The sequence below is a fragment of the Phoenix dactylifera genome, unplaced genomic scaffold (assembly GCF_009389715.1).
Source record: "Phoenix dactylifera cultivar Barhee BC4 unplaced genomic scaffold, palm_55x_up_171113_PBpolish2nd_filt_p 000599F, whole genome shotgun sequence".
Taxonomy (NCBI): Eukaryota; Viridiplantae; Streptophyta; class Magnoliopsida; order Arecales; family Arecaceae; genus Phoenix; species Phoenix dactylifera.
The window spans coordinates 142,559-165,991 of record NW_024067996.1 but is presented as its reverse complement, the minus strand read 5'-3'; the positions used below and the strand labels follow the sequence as shown (position 1 = coordinate 165,991).

The following is a 23,433-nucleotide window of genomic DNA, read 5'->3' as shown; positions in this document are numbered from 1 at the left end:
CCCGACCTTTGAGGGTGGGTCTGACCCTATGGCGGCAGAAACATGGATCCGGGAGATGGAAAAGATGTTCCGAGCCCTCCACTTTCCTGATGAGGTGACAGTCCGACTGGCGACCTCTATGCTGACAGGAAACGCCGAATACTGGTGGACGGCCATGGAGACGGCTTATGCCGTTGACGGACTCACCTGGAGGGACTTTAAGAGGATGTTTTACAATCAATACTTTCCGGACTCAGTTCACCTGGCGAAGCAGAATGAGTTTTTGACGCTGACCCAGACTGACCAGATGTCCATTCTGGAGTACGCCAATAAATTTAACGAACTGGGACGATTTTGCCCCCAGTTCATGGAGGATGAGAGAAGTAAGGTGAACCGGTTTGAGCAGGGATTGAGGTACGGGATTCGGTCCCGAATATCCTCCCATCTATTCTCAAGCTACAAAGATGTACTGGACCGAGCCTTGAAGGTTGAGGCTGACCTGACACGGTCCGGGAGAGAGAGGGAGGACCTGAAGAGGACCCGGTCATCGGGAGCACCGAGTAGTGGGTCTGGAGGCAGCAAGGGGTCTGTGCCCAAGAAGAGACAGAGCAGAGGCTGCCCCACTTGTGGCGGAAACCACAAGGGTACCTGCATGAAGAAGACCGGAGCTTGTTATTCTTGCGGGCAGACAGGACACATCGCTCGCAACTGCCCTAGCCGAAAGAAGGACGAGCCCAGACATACTGCACCAGAGGACCAGAGATCGAGGGGTAACCCTCGAGTTTTCGCACTGACTCGACAGGATGCCAGTGCTAGCGATCAAGTGGTGACAGGTACACTTCTGGTCAACTTGGTTCCTGCCCTCATTCTATTTGATACTGGTTCTACGCATTCTTTCGTGTCAGTTAGCTTTTCCAGACAATTACATAGCACATCTGAGAAATTAGTGGAACCATGGCATGTTGCTACACCCCTTCAGAAAACCGCAATTGTTGACACTAAATATAAAGATTGCATAATTCAGATAGGGGAAAAAGAATTAGAGACAAATCTTTTACAGCTTGACATGCAAGACTTTGATATTATCTTGGGCATGGACTGGATGTCACAGTATCACGCCCACATTGATTGTTACCACAAGAGGGTGGTATTTCGGATACCTGGGGAGCAAGAATTTTTCTTTCAGGGCGATATACCCCTTCAAGATGCTCCTACACTACACTTTATTTCTGCCTTGAAAGCTGGAAAGGCTTTGAGAAAAGGGTGTATGGCCTATTTGGCCTGTGTAGTGGATACCCAGAAAGAGACCAAACTGAAAGATATTCCAGTAGTTAGAGAATATCCGGATGTCTTCCCGGAGGAATTACCAGGATTACCCCCAGACCGAGAGATCGAATTCACTATCGACCTCGCACCAGGAGAGGGGCCAGTCTCCAAGGCTCCTTATCGGATGGCCCCTGCTGAGTTAAGGGAATTGAAGGTACAACTACAAGAACTCCTGGATAAAAAGTTCATCCAGCCTAGTGCGTCGCCATGGGGAGCTCCTGTCCTGTTTGTGAAAAAGAAAGACGGGAGTATGCGGCTATGCATCGATTACCGGGAATTGAACAAGATAACCATAAAGAACAAATATCCCCTACCCCGGATCGATGACCTGTTTGATCAGCTGCAAGGCGCCCAAGTCTTCTCCAAGATAGATTTGAGGTCGGGTTACCATCAGCTGAAGATCAAATCTGAGGATGTGCCAAAAACTGCATTTCGAACCAGGTATGGGCATTATGAATTTCTGGTTATGCCTTTTGGACTGACCAATGCCCCGGCTGCATTTATGGACTTGATGAACAGAGTCTTTAAACAATATTTGGATCAGTTCGTGATAGTTTTCATCGATGACATTTTGATATACTCAAAGAGCCGGAAGGAACATGAAGACCATTTGAGGATGGTGCTACGAATCCTTCGAGAGAAGAGGCTGTACGCCAAGCTGAACAAATGTGAGTTCTGGCTGGACAGTGTGGCGTTTCTCGGCCATATAATCTCCAAGGAAGGAGTGTCAGTGGACCCCAAGAAGATAGAAGCGGTGGTAGATTGGCCTCGTCCTACCAACGCCAAGGAAATAAGAAGCTTTTTGGGATTAGCCGGGTATTACCGGCGATTTGTGGAAGGGTTCTCCAAAATAGCTACCCCCTTGACCCAGTTGACTAAGAAACGGGCCAAGTTTATCTGGGACGGCAAGTGTGAGAGGAGCTTCCAGGAGCTTAAACAAAGGTTAGTTTCTGCCCCAATTTTAACATTGCCGTCCTTAACTGGAGAATTTACCATTTACAGTGATGCTTCCAAGAACGGGCTAGGCTGTGTGCTGATGCAAGATGGCAAGGTGGTAGCCTATGCCTCGAGACAGCTGAAACCCTATGAACAGAACTACCCGACACATGACCTGGAGTTGGCCGCAGTAGTGTTCGCCTTGAAACTTTGGAGACATTATTTGTATGGCGAACACTGTGAAGTGTACACCGACCACAAGAGCCTAAAGTATATATTCACCCAGAAGGAATTGAATATGAGGCAAAGAAGGTGGTTAGAACTCCTGAAGGATTATGACCTGAGCATTAAGTACCACCCAGGGAAGGCCAACGTGGTGGCTGATGCCCTAAGCAGGAAATCAGTAGTGGGCTCCGCAGCGTTACTCACCACTCAACCACAGATTCAGGGGGATCTCAATAAACTGCAGGTTGAGGTGGTTACCCGAACTACAAAAAGTTTGCTGGCCGCTTTGAGCATACAACCAACCTTGATCGACAGGATAAAGGTCGCCCAGCAGTCTGATGAGCACATCTGCCAGCTCAAGGATGAAGTGGAGAAAGGGTTGCGACCCGAGCTCCAAATGCACCCAGATGGCACTCTAAGGTTTGGCCATCGACTGTGTGTACCGGCAAATGTTGACCTAAGAAGGGAAATCATGGAAGAGGCCCACCAATCCCGTTTCTCTATTCACCCAGGCAGTACTAAGATGTACCGGGACCTTCGGGAACATTACTGGTGGAAGGGGATGAAGAGAGAAATAGCTGAGTTTGTGGCCCGATGTTTGACCTGTCAGCTGGTAAAAGCAGAGCACCAGAGGCCGGCAGGGTTGCTGGAACCAATAGAAATTCCTGAATGGAAGTGGGAGCACATCACGATGGATTTTGTTACAGGACTTCCTAGAACAGTAAGGAAGAATGATGCGGTATGGGTGATAGTTGACCGTCTCACAAAATCGGCCCACTTTCTACCATTCAGAATTGGTACTCCTTTAGACAAGCTGGCCCAATTATACATCGACGAGATTGTACGCCTGCACGGAGTACCAGTGAGTATATTTCTGATCGTGACCCCCGATTCGTGTCCAGATTCTGGGGAAGCTTTCAAAAGGCCATGGGTACCGGACTGAGGCTCAGTACAGCATACCACCCCCAGACTGACGGCCAGTCAGAGCGGACAATCCAAACTCTGGAAGACATGTTGAGGGCTTGCACTGTGGACCTATGTGGAAATTGGGATAGTCATATACCACTGGTGGAATTTGCTTATAACAATAGTTACCATTCCAGTATCCAGATGGCCCCCTACGAAGCCCTCTATGGGAGAAAATGCCGGTCCCCCTTACACTGGGATGATGTCGGGGAGCGGAAAATGCTAGGCCCCGAACTGGTCCAGCACACCAGAGACAAGGTACTACTAATTAAGCAAAGGCTTCAGGCTGCCCAAGACAGACAGAAAAGATGGGCTGATAGAGGAAGAAGGGCCTTGGAATTTTTGGAGGGGAACTTTGTCTTTCTAAAAATTTCTCCATCGAAGGGTATCACCCGATTCGGAAGACACGGCAAGCTAAGTCCCCGCTACATCGGCCCATTCGAGATTCTTGCCAGGATAGGCAAGGTTGCCTACAAATTGGCCCTACCCCCGGAGCTATCGGGCGTACACGACGTCTTCCATGTCTCACTACTGCGGAGGTACATCCCGGATCCCAGCCATGTGGTGCCACATGAGCCCCTGCAATTAAATAGAGATTTAACCTATGAGGAGGCTCCCCTGCGCATCGTCGACAGAAAAGAGCAGATCCTTCGAAGGCGCACCATTCCCTACGTTAAGGTCCAGTGGACCAATCACACTGAAAGGGAAGCCACCTGGGAGTTGGAAGAAGAGATGCGACAGTGTTACCCTCAGCTCTTCGAGAACCAAGGTATGCTTAATTTCGGGGACGAAATTTATTTAAGGGGGGAAGGATGTAATGTCCGGGCCCAATACAGACCGGGCCCAATACTGTAGGGCCCAGTTGAATAGTATTGGGCCAGGGATGGGTTAGCTGGCCCAAGATGGCCATAATCTCCCGCCTGAGGGCTGAAAAGACAGGATCACAGATGGCCAACGGAGAGACCCCTACAGGCATGCACAACCGGAGCCCGCCACCTCCCTCCTCCTCGGCAGCTGGGCCTCAAGCTGGCCTGAAGAGGGGGGGGTAGCTGGTGGCTCCCGAAGCCCTGAGCAAGGAGAGGATGCCACCTCTCCTTGGGGTCAAATCACAAGCTTAGTTTTTATAGACCTAAGCCCTGCTAACCCTAATCTTGGATATACCCTCTTAAGCTTCTAACCCTCTGATATTCGGTACCAGAGAGCTAGATCCTGGAGCTGGAGGTGGAAGGTGCCCCGCAGCCCCAAGGGAAGAAGGAGGGAACTTGCCGAGAAAGGGTCACTGCCCGACTCCACCCAGCCAAGTCAAGGTAAGCACACTGCCAGTAGACTAAAGCGAGAGAAGAGGGGAGGAAACCCCTCGGTGGGGGTGTTCTCCTCTCTGTTCCATTCATGGAACAGAGGGGAGCACACCGGCACAAGGAGGAAGATCGGGCAAGAAGAAGAAAACAACGAAACCCTAGGCCAAACCCACGGGCCGCGGGCTGGACCCACGGGCCGCGGGCCGGACCAAGGAAACCCAAGCCCAGGCCCGGCTGCCACCCGGGCCGAGCCCAACCGGACTCGGCCTACGGGGTGACAGTCCCTGGCCGCTGCCGCCCTAGGGCAGAGGGGCAGCCAGGGGGGCCGCCGGTTCTGGCCACGCCGGCGACCAATGCGGCCCCCAAGGCCGCCAGCCTCCGCCCCCGCCTCTCCGCCGGCGAGAGGTGGTGGCGAGACTCCCACAAGAAAAAGGAAAAAGGGGGAAGAAGGAAACAGAAGAAGAAGAAAGACAAAAAAAAGGGGGGGGGTACTTACCTCGGACCACGGCCTTACCTCGCCGTGGTCGGAGCCGGTGAAGTCCTCCCGGAGGAGATCGGCCTCGAACCCACCTCCCAGCTCTTCTCCTCTCCTCCGGCACCACTTCGGAGAAGAGGGAAGAGCCGGCCTCCCACCGCCGCCGCCCCGAAAGAGTTGCACCTCTCCGGGCTGGTGGATCGGGAGCCTCGCCTCCCCGGCCGCCTGCGAGAGGAGGGGAAGAACCGGAAGGCGGCGAGGGAAAAAGGAGAAAGGCACCGGGAGAGGAGGAGGCCGGGGAGGGTTCGGTGAAGGCGGAAGGAGGAGGGGGCCGGGCGGATGGGAGATGGAGAAGCCGAAGAAGAGAGAGGGCCGCACGAAAAGAGGCGGAAGCCTCTGGAACCACCTGGAAAGGGCCCTTAACGGGTCTGCCCAGCGGGTCGGATCCGAGTCCGGATCCGAAACCCGTTAGGCCTAAATCCTTTAATTCGATTTGGGTGAGTCCGATGAAGGATTGATTCAAGCCCAATCGAGTTAAATGGGTTAAATTAAACCCAATTGGGCTGAGGCTGAACCCCCATTTATGCAATAGTAATCCCAGCAGGCCCAATTAATTGTAAATCAGGCCCAGTCCAAGCTAATTAAATTGGCAGAGGGGGCCTAATTGGCTGAAAGAGGCTGGACTTAGTTTAAATCAGGCCCAACCCTGTCATTAAAAAGCCCAATTAACCATATGTACCCAAATGTCTTTAAATGAACACCAAAGGCTTCAAATTGGCTAAATTAAAATGGGCCAAGATCCTTGGTTGGGACCCAAGCAAGTCCATGATAAGATGAACCAAATTCTATAATAAATAGAGAATAATATGATTCCTATAATGTGGTTTTAGGAATCAACGATTTGCCACCAAGACTTTGGATAACGAATTGCTGTAAGTAACCTGTTCTAATCCTGTTTTGGATCATGTCATGTTATTAATGTTTCCTCAGCATTTCTTTTAAGTATATATGTTTCATGCTTGATATGTTACAATGCTTAAGTAACTTGCATGAACCCAGAAGCTATGGCTATGTATGCGATATGATGATACTGATATTTTAATCATGCATGTAAGTTTATAAAGTCTTAGCTAGCCCAGAGGCACTATAATGGGCTCAAAGATGCTACTGAGAATGGCCGAGCCGCCAGTGGCTGAATAGTAACTGAGCTTGCCCCGCCAGTGGCTGAATAGTAACTGAGCTGCCCCGCCAGTGGCTGAATAGTAACTGAGCCTGCCCCGCCAGTGGCTGAATTGGAATTGGGCCTGCCCCGCTAGTGGCTGAATAGTAACTGCGCTGCCCCGCCAGTGGCTGAATAGTAACTGCGCTGCCCCGCCAGTGGCTGAATAGTAACTGAGCTGGCCCCGCCAGTGGTCGAGTCTGACTTCGCAGTAGCATCCGAGAGAAAAAGGACCACGGCATGCCGGGGGCACGATTTCATATGCATATATTATGAAAATTTTTGTGATTTGCACTACTGCTTTGTTTAAATTGCTTCCATGTTATGCCATGAGGATTATTAGATAAACATGCATGTCAGCTTCTCAAACCCTGATTTACATGTTTAGCATACTGGTTGATCCGATAGGATTATGCAGGATTACTTACTGAGCCGTGTAGCTCACATCTGTTTATGCTTCGTTTTCTTTCAGATCCTCACCAGTGATCGCCATCAGATATGTTTTTATTTTGTTACAGAGCTTCGTATTTTTGGAGAAGCTTATATACTTTTTGTACATTTGAATAGCATAGAAGTTCTGTATTTTTGGTTTCAAACTTGAAGGTTGTACTGCAAAACTTTTAATTTATATAAGTTTGAATCCTTTTGGCTACCTGTTACCCCTGTGTGAGGCTGCGTGCTACTGTGGGCGATAGTCGACAATAGCACGGCCGTGTCACGGATTCGGGTCCGGGGCGTGACACAAACAAACCCAAATAATAGTCAGCAACTCAATCTTCCATTAGTGCTCAACTAAATTGCAAACTCTTTTATGCACCTTCCCAAACCTCAGTTTGCCACACGTTGCTATATGATAGGATCACCTTTGTATAGGTGAGCATCTTGAGACCATAACTACTGCTTTAAAACCTACTTAATTTCACAAGAAATATTAATTCGAACCGGGATAAACAGGTATAGATCATATATATATATATATATATATATATATATATATATATATATATATATATATATATATATATATATATATATATATATTTGTTTGGAAAACTATAGTGCTATGCCAAGCAATAATTGCAGTCATTCTCTTCGTATGTTTGGATATATTACAATATTGTAAATTATAGCAATTGTAATCTAGTAAAATATAATATATTATAAAATAGTTTACAAAACATATTTTATGATTATAATAAAATATTATTTTATTATTCGTAGACTATTATCATATTGTATATATATTGTAATACTGCAATATCTATCACCATATTGAATATAATGCAATATAATGTATTTGAGGCCTTTTAAGCTACTATAATGGTTGTTATTTCCTTACCATTGATTAGGGGTTACGTATTTGATCTAAGCTAACCATTTTCTTTGAACTTACTTGTAATGGATGAGTTTGGATGGGAAAGTTACACTTTTCTTCACACTCTAAATTTCATCATTTACTCACTTACACAGGTCTCAAAGTAAAGTATAGATGATTTGATGCTTGATGGGTGCGAAGGAATCCACATTCTTTGTTCGCACGAGGGAGCAAGTTAGGCAAGTTCTTAAAATCCAAACCAACTTTCTAAACTAATAATAATTTAGTGAGCGATAGGTTAGTTAGGGTTTGATTCAAGTATATATATATATATATATATATATATATATATATAAAAGATCTATGCACCTTAACCCTAGATATGATCTTCTATTACTCTCTATTAAAATATGTGAATTTTAAATATAAGAATTGTGATGACTCTCCTTTGATTAACTGGCTAATAGCAGTTGATATTTACCTCATTTGGCATGATTTGAAATATTTCTTATTAAAAACATTATCACGGTGCGATAATGGAAAAGAGTGATCGGCAGATTTAGATGACGAACGATCATCTAGTCATTGTTCAATAAATTACAAATTTATTTTTAGATTGAAAAATCTTTTTTAAAAAAATGAAATTGAAAAAAAGTATTTTATTGACAAAAACAATCGTATGGGGTATATAACGACTGCTATATCGGGCTGTTATTTAGACCATGTTTAATCTGACCTCACCCGACCAATTGTCATCCGTAGATTTGGGTTCGGAACCAGGTTGTATATTTCGAGCGAAATAAGAATTCACCTTCCTTCGAGCGGATCCACCGTTGTGCAGAGGGAGAAATAGGGAGTTCAAATGCTTTGCGATCTGTGTATAACACAATCCTACGGTCTACGTTTCGAACAAGGATCAATCATTCTTTTGCTTGAAAGATACAACCCGAACTCTTTTTGTTCACCCACCGTTATGTAACACTGACGGCCAGCGAAACCGACCTTTTCTTTCACAATCCCGAACACCCTAGGATGCATGGCAGCCGCTTACGGCGGAGCCGCCGGAGAGAGCAGCACCGCCTCCGCCGCTGGCATCGGCGGAAGGTGGGAGGACCTGAACCGTGACCTTCTGGTGGCGATCTTCGAGAGGATGGGGGTGGCGGACCTCATCGCCGGCGTCCCCTTCGTCTGTTCATCTTGGCGCGTCGCCTCACTTGACCCCCTCTGCTGGCGGAACCTCGACTTCCGCGACTGGGAGTCCATCTGCCTCCGCCTCTTCTTCCGCCGCAACGAGATCCTCGACTTCGCCGACCTCCTCGATTTCTCCATCACCCGCGCCCACGAGCACCTCGACTCCATCTATTTCCCTGACTTCGCTGACGATATCGATCTCCTCGACGTCTCCGAAAGGTGATCCATTTATCGTGTAATTTGCAGTTAGGGTTTCTGCATTCTCTTCGATTTTTGCCCAATTTTGTTTGGGCTTGCCGTTTTGCCGCTGGTGTTCTTGGGAAAAAATCGCTTTTATGGTTCTTCGTGGTAATTTTTGGGATTTTCCTAGGGTTTTGTTTTCTTCCTGTGATGAGATTTGGAAAGCCATCATTTTATCTTGCTTTGAATTTTATTGTTGTTGAATGACTTAATCTGTCTTTAGGGGTTGTGGAATATTTTTATGAGGATTAAAACTAGACTTGGATTTTATGGTCTTATCTCCGGATAGCATCTAGGCCTTTGTTTCTCTTCTCTTCCATTGGACCATTCTTTGTAACCATGAGATCCCGGGAATTTTGCCTAAAGGTGAGATTGAATAAGAATATGTTTTCTTTCTTTACATTGTAAAAACAAAATGCCAATTTGTTTGGTTTCTGTGTAGGTTTTTTCGGAACCTGCCATTTTTTTCACTTATTATGGAATATGGGAAATGTTGGTATATCTTGTTTGGGAAGCATAGATGTTTGGAATTCAACATATATTCTGTATGTGTTTTTTGGAATTTTCAGGTGTCCAGAGTTGACTTATTTCAGCCTCCCAAATCCGCATGTAATGGAGCATAGATTCTGTGAGGCTGTCAGCAAACTTGAGTTTCTCAAGGGCATGGCAGTGGACGAGAGTGTCATCAACCGCGAAGTGCTTCAACATGTCAACAAGTGCTGTAAATACTTCACTGAGCTGAACGTGTTTGCTGAGAATGTGGATGAAGAGAAAGCATCCATCATCTGCAAATCTCTCCCAGACCTCCGGAAACTTGAGATAACGAATTCTGCCATCTCAAGGCAGGCCATAATTACTTTTCTAGATGAGTTGAAGGATTTGGAGCACCTTGACATTTCTGGGTATGAGAATTCTGGTATCACAGATTTGGTCCTGGAGAAGGCTTCACGCCTGAAGGTTTTCCTGTGGGACTCAAGATTTGAGTTGGGTGAGTTTATGGCCTGTTCAAATAATGAGGAGGATGACTGGCTACTTCAGAGGTCTTGTGAGTGCATGCTGGATTCGAAGGTCATGGAGTGGTTGGCAGAGCTTTCTTGAGACGTGTTTAAGCAAGTTGCAAATTGATTCTTTGTAGATTGCAGGTACGAATTGATGAAATTGCCTGGCACATTTTGTTGTGTTTTGATGTATATATTTTGCTTGGAAGGTTTTCCTTTTTTATTTTTAGCAATACTCAGGATTTAACCTCTAGCTTCTTTGAGGAGCAAAACTTTAGGGGTGGTTGGAAGGTTTTTCTCCAGTAAAATTTGTAAGTTTTGGATTATAGTTCAATCAATATCCTTGTACTTTCTAGACACTTTGCTGCTTGTATGCTTAACCTGATTGTTATTGCTTCTCAATTTGCAAATCATTAGATTGTTCGTTTTTTTAATAAATCTTGCAATATTTTTATGGACTTTTGCTTGTTGTTTCTATGAGAAATGCCCCTCTGCTGAGGAGGTGAACCAATAGGACGTGAAGATTGTAATTAGGAATAAGGGAAACACTTCAAAGATATATCACTCGATATTAGTTCTTGGTGGGGCCTGGTCCTGTGCTTTGGATTCAAATTATTTTGTGGGAGGTAGTTCTGTACAATGTTGTTGGATTGGCTTATATCATTTGCTGCTCGTGTTTTTTAACCCTTCTAATTCTTTCAGCAGTTAGAAAAGAATGTCTAAACTGAAAAGACATGCAAGAAATGATTTGAGTAAATTTGTTTGATAAGAGATGTAATGGTAATTCAAATTCAAAGCAGTTTATAGATTCAAATTCTAGGATCAGAAGTAGATGAGTAGTCTTTCTGGGTTGTAGAACCAAAACGAAGAGGTAGAACTGCAAGGGAGAATGGTCGGGACAATGAATTCGTCGTAACACAAATAGTTTAAATGAGGTGAAGGAACTCTACAATGAGAAGTTCAACATTAAGGGCTCAACCCTCTATGGTGGAAGGCTCTTATGCTTATTTATGAAATTGAGTTGTGGCTGCTCATCAGATAAAGTTAATCATTGTGAATGTACATATTGTTTTGATGGTGGGTAATTACCCATTTCTTTTCTTCGACATTGGCAGGTTATGGAAGCGACAGTATTGCATGAGTTGTTGTGGGTTAGCTTGATGCATTGGTGATCTGAGGAATAAATAGATAAATGTTTCAGATATATAATTATTTACATGATTGCTAAATAACATTGTTTGTTTTGTGAATAATCCCAACAAGCAGAGTTCCTCCATGGAAATTTGTTTGTCAAGTTGTGCTATCCAGAACTTTGATTGTGTCCAAGGTCCCTCTTCTCATTAAGAATGAGATTTTTGATTGGTCTTTCCTGGCCACAACAATTAGGAAGGTATTCTATCAGTGAGAAGCAATGGTTCTTGAAATGGTTTTAGAATTCACTATGTTACTGATATCTATGAAGGTGGCTTGGGTGGATGCCCAATCACTTTGTTAATTGGAAGCCTGAGATCTTTGTAGAATTGATTATGAATTCCCCTTCTCTTTAGGAGTTTGACATAACTGAAGGTTTTCACTGAGAGCTTGCATCTACCTACTCTTCCTGTTCTGATATCATATTCACTGTTCCTTTCCCTTTGCTTATATGTGGAGACTCTTTATACATGAATGTTACTGCTGATTAATGACAAACCCTAGCATATTAATATTTGCGCCAGTCTCTTTATATATGAATGTTTTTTCCCTTGCCTTAATAGTTTTACCATTGAGAGATTTTTTTTTGCTGCTGAGTTATCTGTAGCCAGAATGAATCATGGCACAATAATCTGAACTATTATGAATCAGGAAACAGTCGAGCTGAATTTGCTTTAAAGGCACAGGGACCTACTGATGATTCTTCACCAAACTATCATTACCTTGCAAACGAAGCGTTGATGGAAACTGCTGATCAATGAAAAACCTGAGCATATAAATATTTGCACTAGAGTCTTTTATACATGAATGTTTCTTCTCAAAAATAAGAGCAGTGTCTTTTTCTCCTCCACATCCACCCCCCCCCCCCCCCCCCCCCCCACCCCCTCCTTCATTTTCTTAATATTTGTCAGATTGATCCATACCCTACTGGGTATCAAGCAATGGAGCATGAATTGGAAGCTGGCACAGCAATAAAAGCATCAGGTGCTGTATAGCTGAAATATTGGCCCACGTTCAATAATTTCATATTCTATGTCCAAGTTTTGCGCTGATGAGTTTGAATTGTGTTGAGACTTTAAGAACCTGTTTGGGTGCAGTCACAGGGAGCTGGGAAATTAAACTTCAAAGTAATGATTGGCCAATTCAGGAAGCCCAAATGCACTAGATATCTCATCTCTTAATTTATTCTTTGTTTCCCCCTAAGAACAAAATTGATTCTGTCAGTCCATCAAAGGATTTTTAGACAGCTACGTTAGATGGATAAATTCAGTAATACAGAGCTCCCATGTTTGGATTTGTGAACTGAGGATTATCCCATTTGTCACACCTCTGGTTTGCAAGCAGCAGATCTAGATTTGTATGGTGCATATCCAAAATCTGGACTGAATTTATTGCACAGTTGGGTCTCCTTTTCTAGTAGCTCCTCTCACATCGATCAGGTTTTGATGCTTGAATATAAGAAAGCTTTATACCAACATCTATGACATTATAAAAATTAAGAAATAGTCGTTTCAATGATTTCTGGGATTCAGGTTATTTAGCCAGGAGTTGGCTATAAGAGACTCGTTACCTTCAGTTTGGCACATCAATTTCAGGCTTAATAATGTTTTCACTGGGCTTGGAGGTTTCGAATTACAATTCATAGTGTTTGAACTTTGTAACCTGAGCTTAACTTTAAGAAACTATGGGAAAAATCATAATTCTGTACAACATTCAAATGCACCCTACGTGTAAATCGAGTCGTAGAGCTGAAAGTAATTGGGTATCGGATTCAAGCTGGGTCAAGACCCAGCCAAACCCACCCCCTTACAGGAGAAGCACATTGAACCATTACGGCAAGTGCAAGCGATCGACTTCCCAGATCTGAAAAATATGGGTGGATATGCAGTAGTTGAGAGGAGGGAGAGGAGTCATGGCGAGAAAAGGGGGAGGACCGGTGAACAGGAGGTAGCCCTGCTTCCAAAAGCACCAGTAAACTTGGTTCACCATGTAGGCTCCATTGTTAATAATATCACTCTTACAGTTCTTTATTGTCCATTGGAGTTTATTTATTGAAGCACCTTCGCATTGGTCCCCTGGAATTATTGATATGGAGACATGTGGCCTCCATTAAGATCTGAAATAGGAGCAAAAAATTTAAAAGTAGCGTGATCAGTTTAACATTTTTAGATATCAATAGTCACCTTTTCGATGATTTCCAATATCCTATGAGCTCTGAGAACAATAAAAGCTCTAAATTGTTTCAGAGTTTCATCAATCATGAAGAGATCGAGTGGTGAAATTAAGTTTCATCTATTAAAACATTTTGAATAAAATTCGATTTTAATCTTCCTAGTATTATCTTGCTTTGAGTACACATGTAAAATTATTGGATCGACATATTAGAAACTAAAACACCATACAACATTTACTAATCTAGAGAGGAAAAAAAATAAGTGCATACCTTCTAATCCCACCATGCCTATAGGTAACTTCTCATCAAAAACAGTCTTTATGCAGTGAAAAACCCTAGGCAGGCTCTTCACCTTTCTCTCCTACTTTTTATCGTCCGACGATGGGGCAAACAACTCTCTAACTTATATAGATATGTTTAAATCAGAATTCAACTAGGATGAGAGAAATAAAGTAATAATCTAGTTATTATGTCCTTCTATTAAGATACTCAAATAGCCAATAAACTAGGTCTTACATCTCCATACTACATTCTCATATATTAGAATATCAAGAACACTGAGATAGACCATTGCTCCATCAACATTAAGCATCCCGATCTCCCACCATGATGCTTTCCTCCACAGTCACCATCATGATACATGGTGCTAGCAATGTGTTCCACCAATTCAAGGGTTGAAATCATGTCCCTATGCGATCTGCGACCCAAAGATGGCCATTGATGCTTGGTACTTTTGGCCGTGTGGTGCAGGCACTGGGCACAGAGATTTTTTTTTTTGGATGAAAGTATAGTATAAGCAATGCTGTGAACATCAACTATGGCATAGGTAGGATATTCGTTGGACCAAACTCACATCTACTCTAAATCAGTAGCAATATTAGCCAAGTAACCAGTTACATGATTTGCCTCTCACTTTAAGTGCACTGTTTAAGAATCTGGAAACTCTTTTCTACAAGCAGCTATGGCTAAGGCCCTGTTTGGGAGAGCTGTTGGCAGTAGAGCTGTTGGAAGTAGAGCTGTTGGAAGTAAGCTGTCTGAAGTAGAGCTGTTTACTGTTTGGTAACTACATTCGTAAAGTGCTGTGGTACTTTGTTTTGTGTTTGGTAAACAAACTGAGAAAGTATTTTTATATGACAAAATTACCATAAAGGACATTGCATAGTATTATACAACAGAACATAATAAAACATAACATAAATTAATACATAAATATACGATATAGTATAATATTATTGTAATATAAAATAATATTATGTTAATATAGCATAATAGTAATATAATTATTAGAGTAAATTAATATTTGGTAATATAACATAATATTAAATTATTTAACATAACATATTAATGTATTATGATATAATGTAATATATATTATATTTATAGTACAATACAATAATAAAAGTATAAAATATTATAATTATTAGTATAAATTAATTTCTCATAATATAACATAATATTAAATTATTTAAAATAACATATTAATGTATTATACTGTAATGTAATATAATACAATATTTATAGTATAATACAATAATAAAAGTATAAAATATTATAATTATTATTATAAATTAATTTTCCATAATATAACATAATATTCAATTATTTAAAATAACATATTAATGTATTATAATGTAATGTAATATAATATAATATTTATAGTATAATACAATAATAAAGGTATAAAATATTATAATTATTAGTATAAATTAATTTTCCATAATATAACATAATATTAAATTATTTAACATAACATATTAATGTATTATGATATAATATAATATGATATTATATTTATAGTATAATACAAAAATAAAGGTATAAAATATTATAATTATTAGTATAAATTAATTTTCCATAATATAACATAATAATAAATTATTTAACATAATATATTAATGTATTATGATATAATATAATATGATATTATATTTATAGTATAATACAAAAATAAAGGTATAAAATATTATAATTATTAGTATAAAATAATTTTCCATAAAATAATTTTCCGCGGTCCAGGGGCTCTTCTTCGTGGTCCACGGTCGAGGAGGACCTCAGCGTGGGCCGCGAGGTTGATGATAAAAAAAAACAATAGATTGATTTTGGAAGGTATGGAAAATGATTAAATTTTTTTTCTTCTAAAATATGGTTTAAGAGATGCATACAAAAATTGAAAAGAAAAATACCTTTTCATACGGAAGGGAGTCTGACGGCTAGGGTTTTTGGCTCCAACAGATTTTTAGGTTTATAAAGGGACAAACTATGTAATTATGTTATTTTAATATGGGTATTTTTGTCAAAAACACAGCTTTCCGAAAAAGCTGAAACAGCTTCCTCCCAAAAGCTCCAAATTGGAGCTTCCTCCCAAAAGCTGTTTTCAGCTTCCCGCAAAAGCTGAAACAGCTTTTTGAAAAATTTACCAAACACAGTTTTTCATCTAAAAATACTTTTGGAGGGCCAGAAAGTGCTTTCTGGCCCTCCAAAAGCTCCCCCAAACAGAGCCTAAGATACATGGATGGTCATGATCAGGCCTTTGATTAAGGTATAAAATAGCTGTTGCCGAGTGGTCACCTTCTACCCATATATTAGCCTCTTTCGTTCTATGTACTTCAATCCTTCCCATGCCCCCTACAACTCATTTAAGGCACCGAATTCTCCGAGAATATGGGTACAGCCTCATCAACCATTACAGGTCCATTGCTATCTTGGATGACCGAAACCAATACCAACACACCACCTACCTTATAAGAGCTATTAGAATTCAATTTAATCCAGTTGAGGGAAAGACCAACAAATAATGGAAGAGGATGATGGTATAATGCATTTATTTGTTGTAGCTCAAGGAAACTGTCATGTTCGTCAACCAAATGTTGAACTTTCGTAATGATACTAGCTGGGCTCACCACTTCACCTGGAAATAGTTGACTGTTCCTTGCATCCCATAGTAGCTGTAAAATATAGGCAATAAATGACTGCATACAACATCTCAACTTATCATCTTAACACTCTGGCTAACTAAGAGTTGTAGTTACCCAATGAGGCTAATTCATGGCTCAAACAAGACAAGTGCCATACAGTAGCAGGTTGATGGCATCCATGGCACTTATGCTTCGGCTACGACAGGCTTGGCCTAAGCCCCCCCCTACTATAAGCACGGCATTACATGGCAACTTTCCCCGACTCCTATCTCTATACGATGGGCATCCAAATGCCAAATCCAAGTGTAATCATTTTCAATGTTGACTTTATCTATTAGAAGTGACCTGTAGATACTTTGAACTTTGGCTCTAAGACAGAGACCAGTACCTCAACACTGCGCGTCCTTCCGTCTCGAGTGCATCAATACCACCTCTGGAAGGAAAAGTTGATGTACTTTAGTCACGTCCTAGCCAACTGAAATAGTAATCAATCAGTTCATTTTTAGCTTATTTCTCACCATATCCATGTTCAATAACGTCGCACTATCTCCAGAGACAAGCATCCACTGCAATCGATCCTTTATAGATAACATATGGCTCACCAAATTGGTGAACACCGTCGTGTGAGCATGTAAGCACGCCAACTTACTTGCAAACTATATTTCTACCTAATTATAATGCTCCAAAGGTTGAGAATACTAAGATCTCCCGTTGCTTTGGCGACGATATGAGATGTAATTGTCCGAATGTGTATTCATATCCCTAGGAATCTCCTATGCGTTGTTGGGCAGAGCTTAAGGTAGCATAAGAGAAAATCTCCTATGCGAGACAGATGTTAGAAGAGGAAGTGTGATGTCTTTCATATCGTGCATGTATACCAAGAAACAAACATGACTGCTGACTGGATCGCCTCTTATGCTGCCAATAATTTTGAATAGATTCTCTGGACTCGACATACTATTGTTCATTCACCACTGTGTCGTTCTAATTTTTTTTTTAATTTTGTTGATTGTATTCCCCCCCCCCCCCCCCCAAAAAAAGAAAAAAAAAAAAATGCCGCAAGGAAAATATACGCAACAATGAATCCATCCAACATAGGAAGGCGACGGGCGAGGGACGTTACCTGCCCTTGGATACCTGCCCTTCCCCGTGGGGTTCGCGCGGTTCCGACACGGTGCCCCGCACGTCGCTGGTGCAGGACCACGTTACGGTGTTCGCACGGGGCCTCGATCACGTCGTGTCGCCCGCGCTGTTGGTACGAGCGAAAGCGCCACGTGGCAGTTGAAGTTGGTCCGCGTGCACGGACTGGTCTGCTATGTGCGTGGGGCAGGACGTGCGGACGGTAGCCAACGACGGGGAGATTAGGATCATCGTCGGCGGGAGCACTGGAACGGCGGCGATCGCCGAGCCAGAGGTGTACGCCACCGAGGGGGTTGTGGTCGCATACGGAATCCCCGGGCATCTTGAACCGAAACTTGATCGATAACCGTCCAACGTCTTGTTTAAGGGTTGGCATGGGCCTGGGGCCCTGGTTCAATGCTGAACCAGTTCGGGTGGAATTCGGACCGGTCAATTCGACCGGTTTGAAGGCTGGTGCTTAATTGCGTACATGCTCATTGGATTATGCGACATTAGCTGCATCATGCATTGTACTATGTGAAATGTGCATATGCACCACTTGAGCATCATGTATGCATGACAGTAGAAGTAGTATCAGATATCAAAGACATCAAAAAAAGTTCAATGTGGCCTGTCTCAAAAAGGTTTAATGTGTGAGGTCTACTTTGCTTCCCTTGTAGGCACAACTCTGCAGAAATGAAATCGGTCTGCACAGCCTTATCAAATCAAATGTGGCTGGGTGCAGCAAGTAATTATTTTACTCCAAAGACGTAATGTTAATGTGGAAATTTCAGATCTACTTTTTCCTTTTTCCTGCAATTGGTCGCAGCCACTCACATCACATAGGAAGAAATTCAAATGAAAATTCAACATGCATCATCATCATCTGCAGTTCTAAGGTAATAGTAGTTTGTCTCATGTCATTATACACATACATACAAAATAAACAACAAACAAAAAGAAAAAGAAAGCCATGCTTGCCGCATAATGTGAATTGTGGCACTGTTAGCTGATAGCGGCAACTTAAAAAACTTTAAACATTTTCTCTTTTACAATGGGAAAAGTCTTACAAGAAATAGCCATTTCAATATGCTAATATAAAAGAATAAAATAAAATATAAATACATATTTAGTTTAGTTTGTAAGTATGTTTTTAATTGATAGATGAACTTTATCCTTTCTTGATCAGCTCTTTCAAGGATATGCTTGGGTTCTTAAAAGCAAGAGAAAAATACAGAATAGCTATGTTGGAATCGTTGAGGAAGATCTAACAAGGACTAGAGATGAGAAATAAAAAGAGGGGGGCTGCCGATTTCAAGAACAAGTTAGAGAGTTGGAATTTTCTTCAGAAGAAAGCTTTTTCTTTCAGTTTTCAGGTGATTATTTCATAAGAAAGTATTAATTGATCATCTTATAAGAGAGTACTATTAAAAAGGAAAGAGTTTGGTAAGGCCAACAGATATGTTACCTTAGTCATGAAAAAAAAGAAGATTCTTTACCTGAAAAGATATTGTTTCAAAAAATGTTTGCTCCTAAGAGAAGAAATGAAGAACGTGCGCGTATATTCAGACTACAATAGTGTAACTCTTATATAAATACATCTTTTTTAAATTACATAATAGATATCAATATGATCTACCATTTCTAAACTATTTACATATAAAAAATTATATAATTGCAAAAGCCCCATCTGATCAAAAATTGCACAATTAAAATATTAAGAAACAATGTATGACACTTCACCGTCTAGAAGTAACAAATTACATATAATAGCTCAGATGATCAGACCTGCATATCAAAATTGCCTTGAAGATGCTATGCTGATAAGTTTATAAGGCATTGAACAAAATGATATCATTGTTTAGTCACATCTACTAGTACTTATGACTGGAGATAATAAGAACATACATAGTATGAAAAAATTAAAAAATTATGTCCAATTGTAATTGATATGAACTAATCCCTTGTTACTGCCCATGGAAGAAGTAAGAGACCTATACCCTCAAATACATGGCGGATGGTTCTAATGCCTCCTCACCGACATGACAAAATTCAATAAACAATAACAAATGCATCATAAATGAATGTCAGCGCACTAAGAGACCATCCAAAACCGACTCAAATTATCCCATCACCAGCCATCACAAAACCATGACAAATGTAAATGTAGAGGTGTATATATACAAGGAACTAAGCTTAACACACCACACCATTCATCTCAAAACTTCATTGGTCTAATATAGTCCCAAAGCATATTAGACACCATGACACACATGTAGCATGCCACATATGACGACTATGGACTATGGAGGTGAAGGAGAGACGCAGTCTATCAGACATTCCATTCCACCATTCCCATTTTCACATCACTCCATTAACTTCAGTTATAGGGAGAAGTAGGGTAGAGGCAAGAAAGAAAACTCAGGTGCTTCTCTTCTATATCTCTCTCCGACCTTGCAATCCGACCTTTCTGCCAAAAAGCCCTGCAAAATAGACACAGATCATCTCGAGTTAGTTAAAACAGAGAGACAGCAAGCGCGGAACAGCTTGCTAATGTAGTACATAGCTACAATAAAAAAAAGGGTGAAACAGAAGACATTGATCCAGAGAAAAAGACTAGATCACTATTTCAGCTGAAAAGAAATAAAGGGTAAAGGTGAAGCAACCAAGATAAAAAGGTCTCTAAGAGCATGCCCAAATAAAACTCAACTGGGAACCAAAGCAGAAGAATCTATGTTGTAATTTACTTGGAGGAAAGAAAATATATGTGAAAGGAACTTCCATGGCGTAGCCAATTTCAAGTGGAGAGCACTAGAATAAAGGAAAAAAGAAAGAAAAAATGGTTAGTCAAATTCAACAAAAGCCAAATTAGTTTGAACAGAGAATTGCAGGGTAGTAGTGTTATTGCACATAAAAGACGGAGAATAATGCCTAAGAGAAAAAAACAAGTCATCGTCTACAGACAGAATTGTACCCCAGTTTCAACTGGGCAAAGACTGAAAAACTATAATTCTTCTCCAAAACATTAGAGTGTAATTTGTTAAAAGAAAAGCTCCTAAGTTGAAATAAATAGATTTTTGTTATTCGAAAAATTAAACTGGAAAAAACTGTTGAAAAAAAATGAGCCAACATTAAGGAAAAGTAATCAGACTGTTGATAGAAATCGTAGAGAAACAACATAGAATCTAAAGAAAATTTAATCAAACTTCAAATTTAGATTCAATAGAATTATTTATACCAATAAACACGAATTTAAGAGGGCAGAAACCTCTCTTAGGGGCAAAAAGGAAGAAAGCATGAAGGCTGTAGTGTTGATGTTAAATCGACAAGAAACAAACAGAGCTAACACTACATACAACAGATCATGGTGGTAGTAGATCTACTAATGTTTGAAGACAACAAAAGATCCCTCCAATGGTAGAAGGACAAAAATTGAAACAATAAAACACACAGATCCAATAGTAATTTAAATGTAAAATGAGCCAGAAATCCTAATTAAAGACATTAAAATCATACAGAGCCCAAAGTAAATGCAATCTACCCGGGGAGTCAGAAAGACAAAGCAATAAACACAGTCGAAACGCAAATGAGACAGATTTGAAACGGAAGAACCATCAAAATCGCATCTTTTTTGGCCCCTCACCTTCCCCGATGACCTGCCGCACCGCCGGCTGGCAGTCCGGCGGCTCCTCGAAGAGCGAGAGGGACAACTGTTTGTGGGCGAGGACGATGTCGATGAGGATGATGCCGGACGACGGATCGGAGACGAGAATCCCCTTGACGGGGAGCCAGAGGAAGAGCTCCTCCTGGGAGAAGCCCTCCACTCCCCGGAGCGCGCCGTGGCTGAGGTTCCCCCGGACCACCCGGTCGAAGTAGGCCAGCCCGTCGTAAACCGCATAGCAGGGCCGCTCGAGCCGGACCTCAAGGAGACCGGAGTCCCGGTCCAGGTCGAACGACTCGACCGCCTTCGGAAGGAGGCCGGCCGGAAGGCCGTGCTCCCGGAGGAGCTCGTGGATCGATCCGCCCCCGGTCGCCGCGAGCTCCGCCACGCCCATAAGACCTATCAAGAGTAGAAACATCAGAAGGATAGAGAAAGGCGAGATCTTTGCCATGGATGATTCCACGAGGAGGACGAGGAGCCGAAGAGAAGGGTTTAGGAAGGGGTTTTTGAGAGAGAAGGATTGGAAGCGGATTTGAGGGCAGAAAAGAAGGCAGATGGTTTGGCCGGTGGGACCGACTTCACTTGCAGGCAGCTTGAGTCTATATATATATTTATATATAAAGAGATGCTCTTTATTAGCAGAACTCTTCATCGGCCGTATGTCCATATACTCTCTCTCCATCAACGATATATCCAAACAGTATTTAATTCCACAAGGAAACAGTACTTAATTCAAGGGAGCGTTTAATCCCACCTTTTTCTGAAACGTGAAACCGGAAGCGGTAGCGGAATCGGGATCACAAAATACTTCACACGCCCGCAAAAAAAAAAAAAAGAAAAAATCTACACTCTTTCTTTATGCCACCGTGGGCCCCACAAACTCATCATTTTGGCATCTAGGAGATCGGTGCGTTTGGTGTCGCACGGGGTGAACAGGACAAGGAGGTTTCAGGAAGTCACCTCTGCGCCCGGTTTTCACCCTCCCTCGTCATGTAAACCAGTAACCATTTGGCGGGGCCCATGGAAGGTAAATCTGCCCACGTCAATATTTTTTTTACGAATATCTTTCTAAATATTAAATTTTACATAAATATCATCACAAAATTAATATTTTTATTTTATTTTTTTTAATTTTTATTTTTGCCCATGTGAGTCTCACGCCATCTGACACCGCATATTAGCAGATTCAAAATAAAATAACTGAAATATCCTTAATAGGTGGATGTGTAAAAAAAAAAAACCTATATAAAATGATTGAGATAGAAGATAAAATACTAATTTTAAAATTTTATTTTATTTTTTATTAAAATAAATATATTTTTATTAATCGTATTAGAAGAACCGTTATATTAGGAATATTTGTGTAAAAACAATATTTTGTAAAAATATAGAAATAAATATAAATTTTAAGAAGGTATTCACATAAATTTAAATTTTTAAAAAGATATTTATAAAAAAATATTTATAAAAAAAAGTCCAATTCTATATTTTTTATTTTATTCTACTGTAGACTGAAATAGAGGCTCTTCATCTGCCACACGTCCAAATAATCCTTCCTTCTATCCACCACATATCCGACTAGCATGTAATTCCATGCGGGAATAATATTTTAATTCAAGAGAGCATTTAATTTCACATTTTTCGACTGGAGCCAAAAGCCAAAGTGGGACATGAAATTACTTCACACACCCAGACCAATAACACATCCAATTCTACGCTCTTTCTTGTCTCTTTCTAGGTTTCACCATAGACCTCACAAATTCATAGAGGGGCGTCATTTTGGCGTATCATGAGAGCCGGTGCATTTGGTGTTGGGTGAATAAGGGAAGGAGGTTTCCCCAAGCCACCTCTACACTCGATTGTTTCTAGCCACGTACTAAAACATCCTCCGCCATTAGACTCTGGTAACAATCCGGTGAGCCCCATGGAAGTAACATAATATCCGTAGCGATGATATTTAAGTGGGCTTTTTATTTCAATCTCGACACACACGATGCCTCATCCTGTGGCAGTTATGGAGGTCTTTTCTTTTCGGGTTAGGGTTGTATTTTTAATGCACATAGAAAGAATAAGACTTCATTTGAAAAAGATTTTTGAAGGGCGAAAAAGTACTTTCTGACTTTCTAAAAGTATTTTTACATAAATTAAAAACGTTTGATTAAATTTTTGAAAAGCTATTTTAACTTTTTCAAAAAACTAAAATAAC

General features: G+C 41.4%; 2 protein-coding genes across 8 annotated transcripts; one reads left to right on the top strand and one right to left on the bottom strand.

Moving 5' to 3' along the window:
* Positions 1-8,721: 8,721 nt before the first annotated feature.
* On the top strand, positions 8,722-12,209 carry LOC103712626 (F-box/LRR-repeat protein At3g48880-like). Of its 7 annotated transcripts, XR_604963.4 has the most exons (4): positions 8,722-9,149; positions 9,740-10,312; positions 10,409-10,479; positions 12,011-12,209. XR_604963.4 is itself a non-coding variant. In XM_008799195.4 (3 exons), the coding sequence occupies exons 1-2, from the start codon at positions 8,776-8,778 to the stop codon at positions 10,266-10,268; spliced, it is 903 nt and encodes a 300-aa protein (XP_008797417.1). In that variant the 5' UTR covers positions 8,722-8,775; the 3' UTR covers positions 10,269-10,312; positions 12,018-12,209. The 7 variants fall into 7 exon arrangements, 4 of the variants coding, with proteins under 4 accessions (XP_008797417.1, XP_026662547.1, XP_026662546.1 ...); XR_604962.4 differs by having other exon boundaries at positions 9,740-10,479; positions 12,018-12,209; XR_604961.4 differs by having other exon boundaries at positions 9,740-10,479.
* A 7,414-nt stretch (positions 12,210-19,623) lies between these two features.
* LOC120106666 lies at positions 19,624-21,817 on the bottom strand. The gene is made up of 2 exons (XM_039119692.1): positions 21,210-21,817; positions 19,624-20,049 (listed from the first exon to the last, which is right to left on the bottom strand). The coding sequence occupies exons 1-2, from the start codon at positions 21,676-21,678 to the stop codon at positions 20,003-20,005; spliced, it is 516 nt and encodes a 171-aa protein (XP_038975620.1). The 5' UTR covers positions 21,679-21,817; the 3' UTR covers positions 19,624-20,002.
* Between the last annotated feature and the right edge of the window lie 1,616 nt (positions 21,818-23,433).

Coding starts and splice junctions, on each gene's coding strand:
- LOC103712626 (XM_008799195.4), top strand. CDS start 8,776: ATGGCAGCCGCTTACGGCGGAGCCGCCGGAGAGAGCAGCACCGCCTCC. Junction 9,150..9,739: donor CTCCTCGACGTCTCCGAAAG/GTGATCCATTTA, acceptor TGGAATTTTCAG/GTGTCCAGAGTTGACTTATT.
- LOC120106666 (XM_039119692.1), bottom strand. CDS start 21,678: ATGGCAAAGATCTCGCCTTTCTCTATCCTTCTGATGTTTCTACTCTTG. Junction 20,050..21,209: donor GCGGCAGGTCATCGGGGAAG/GTGAGGGGCCAA, acceptor TCTATTTTGCAG/GGCTTTTTGGCAGAAAGGTC.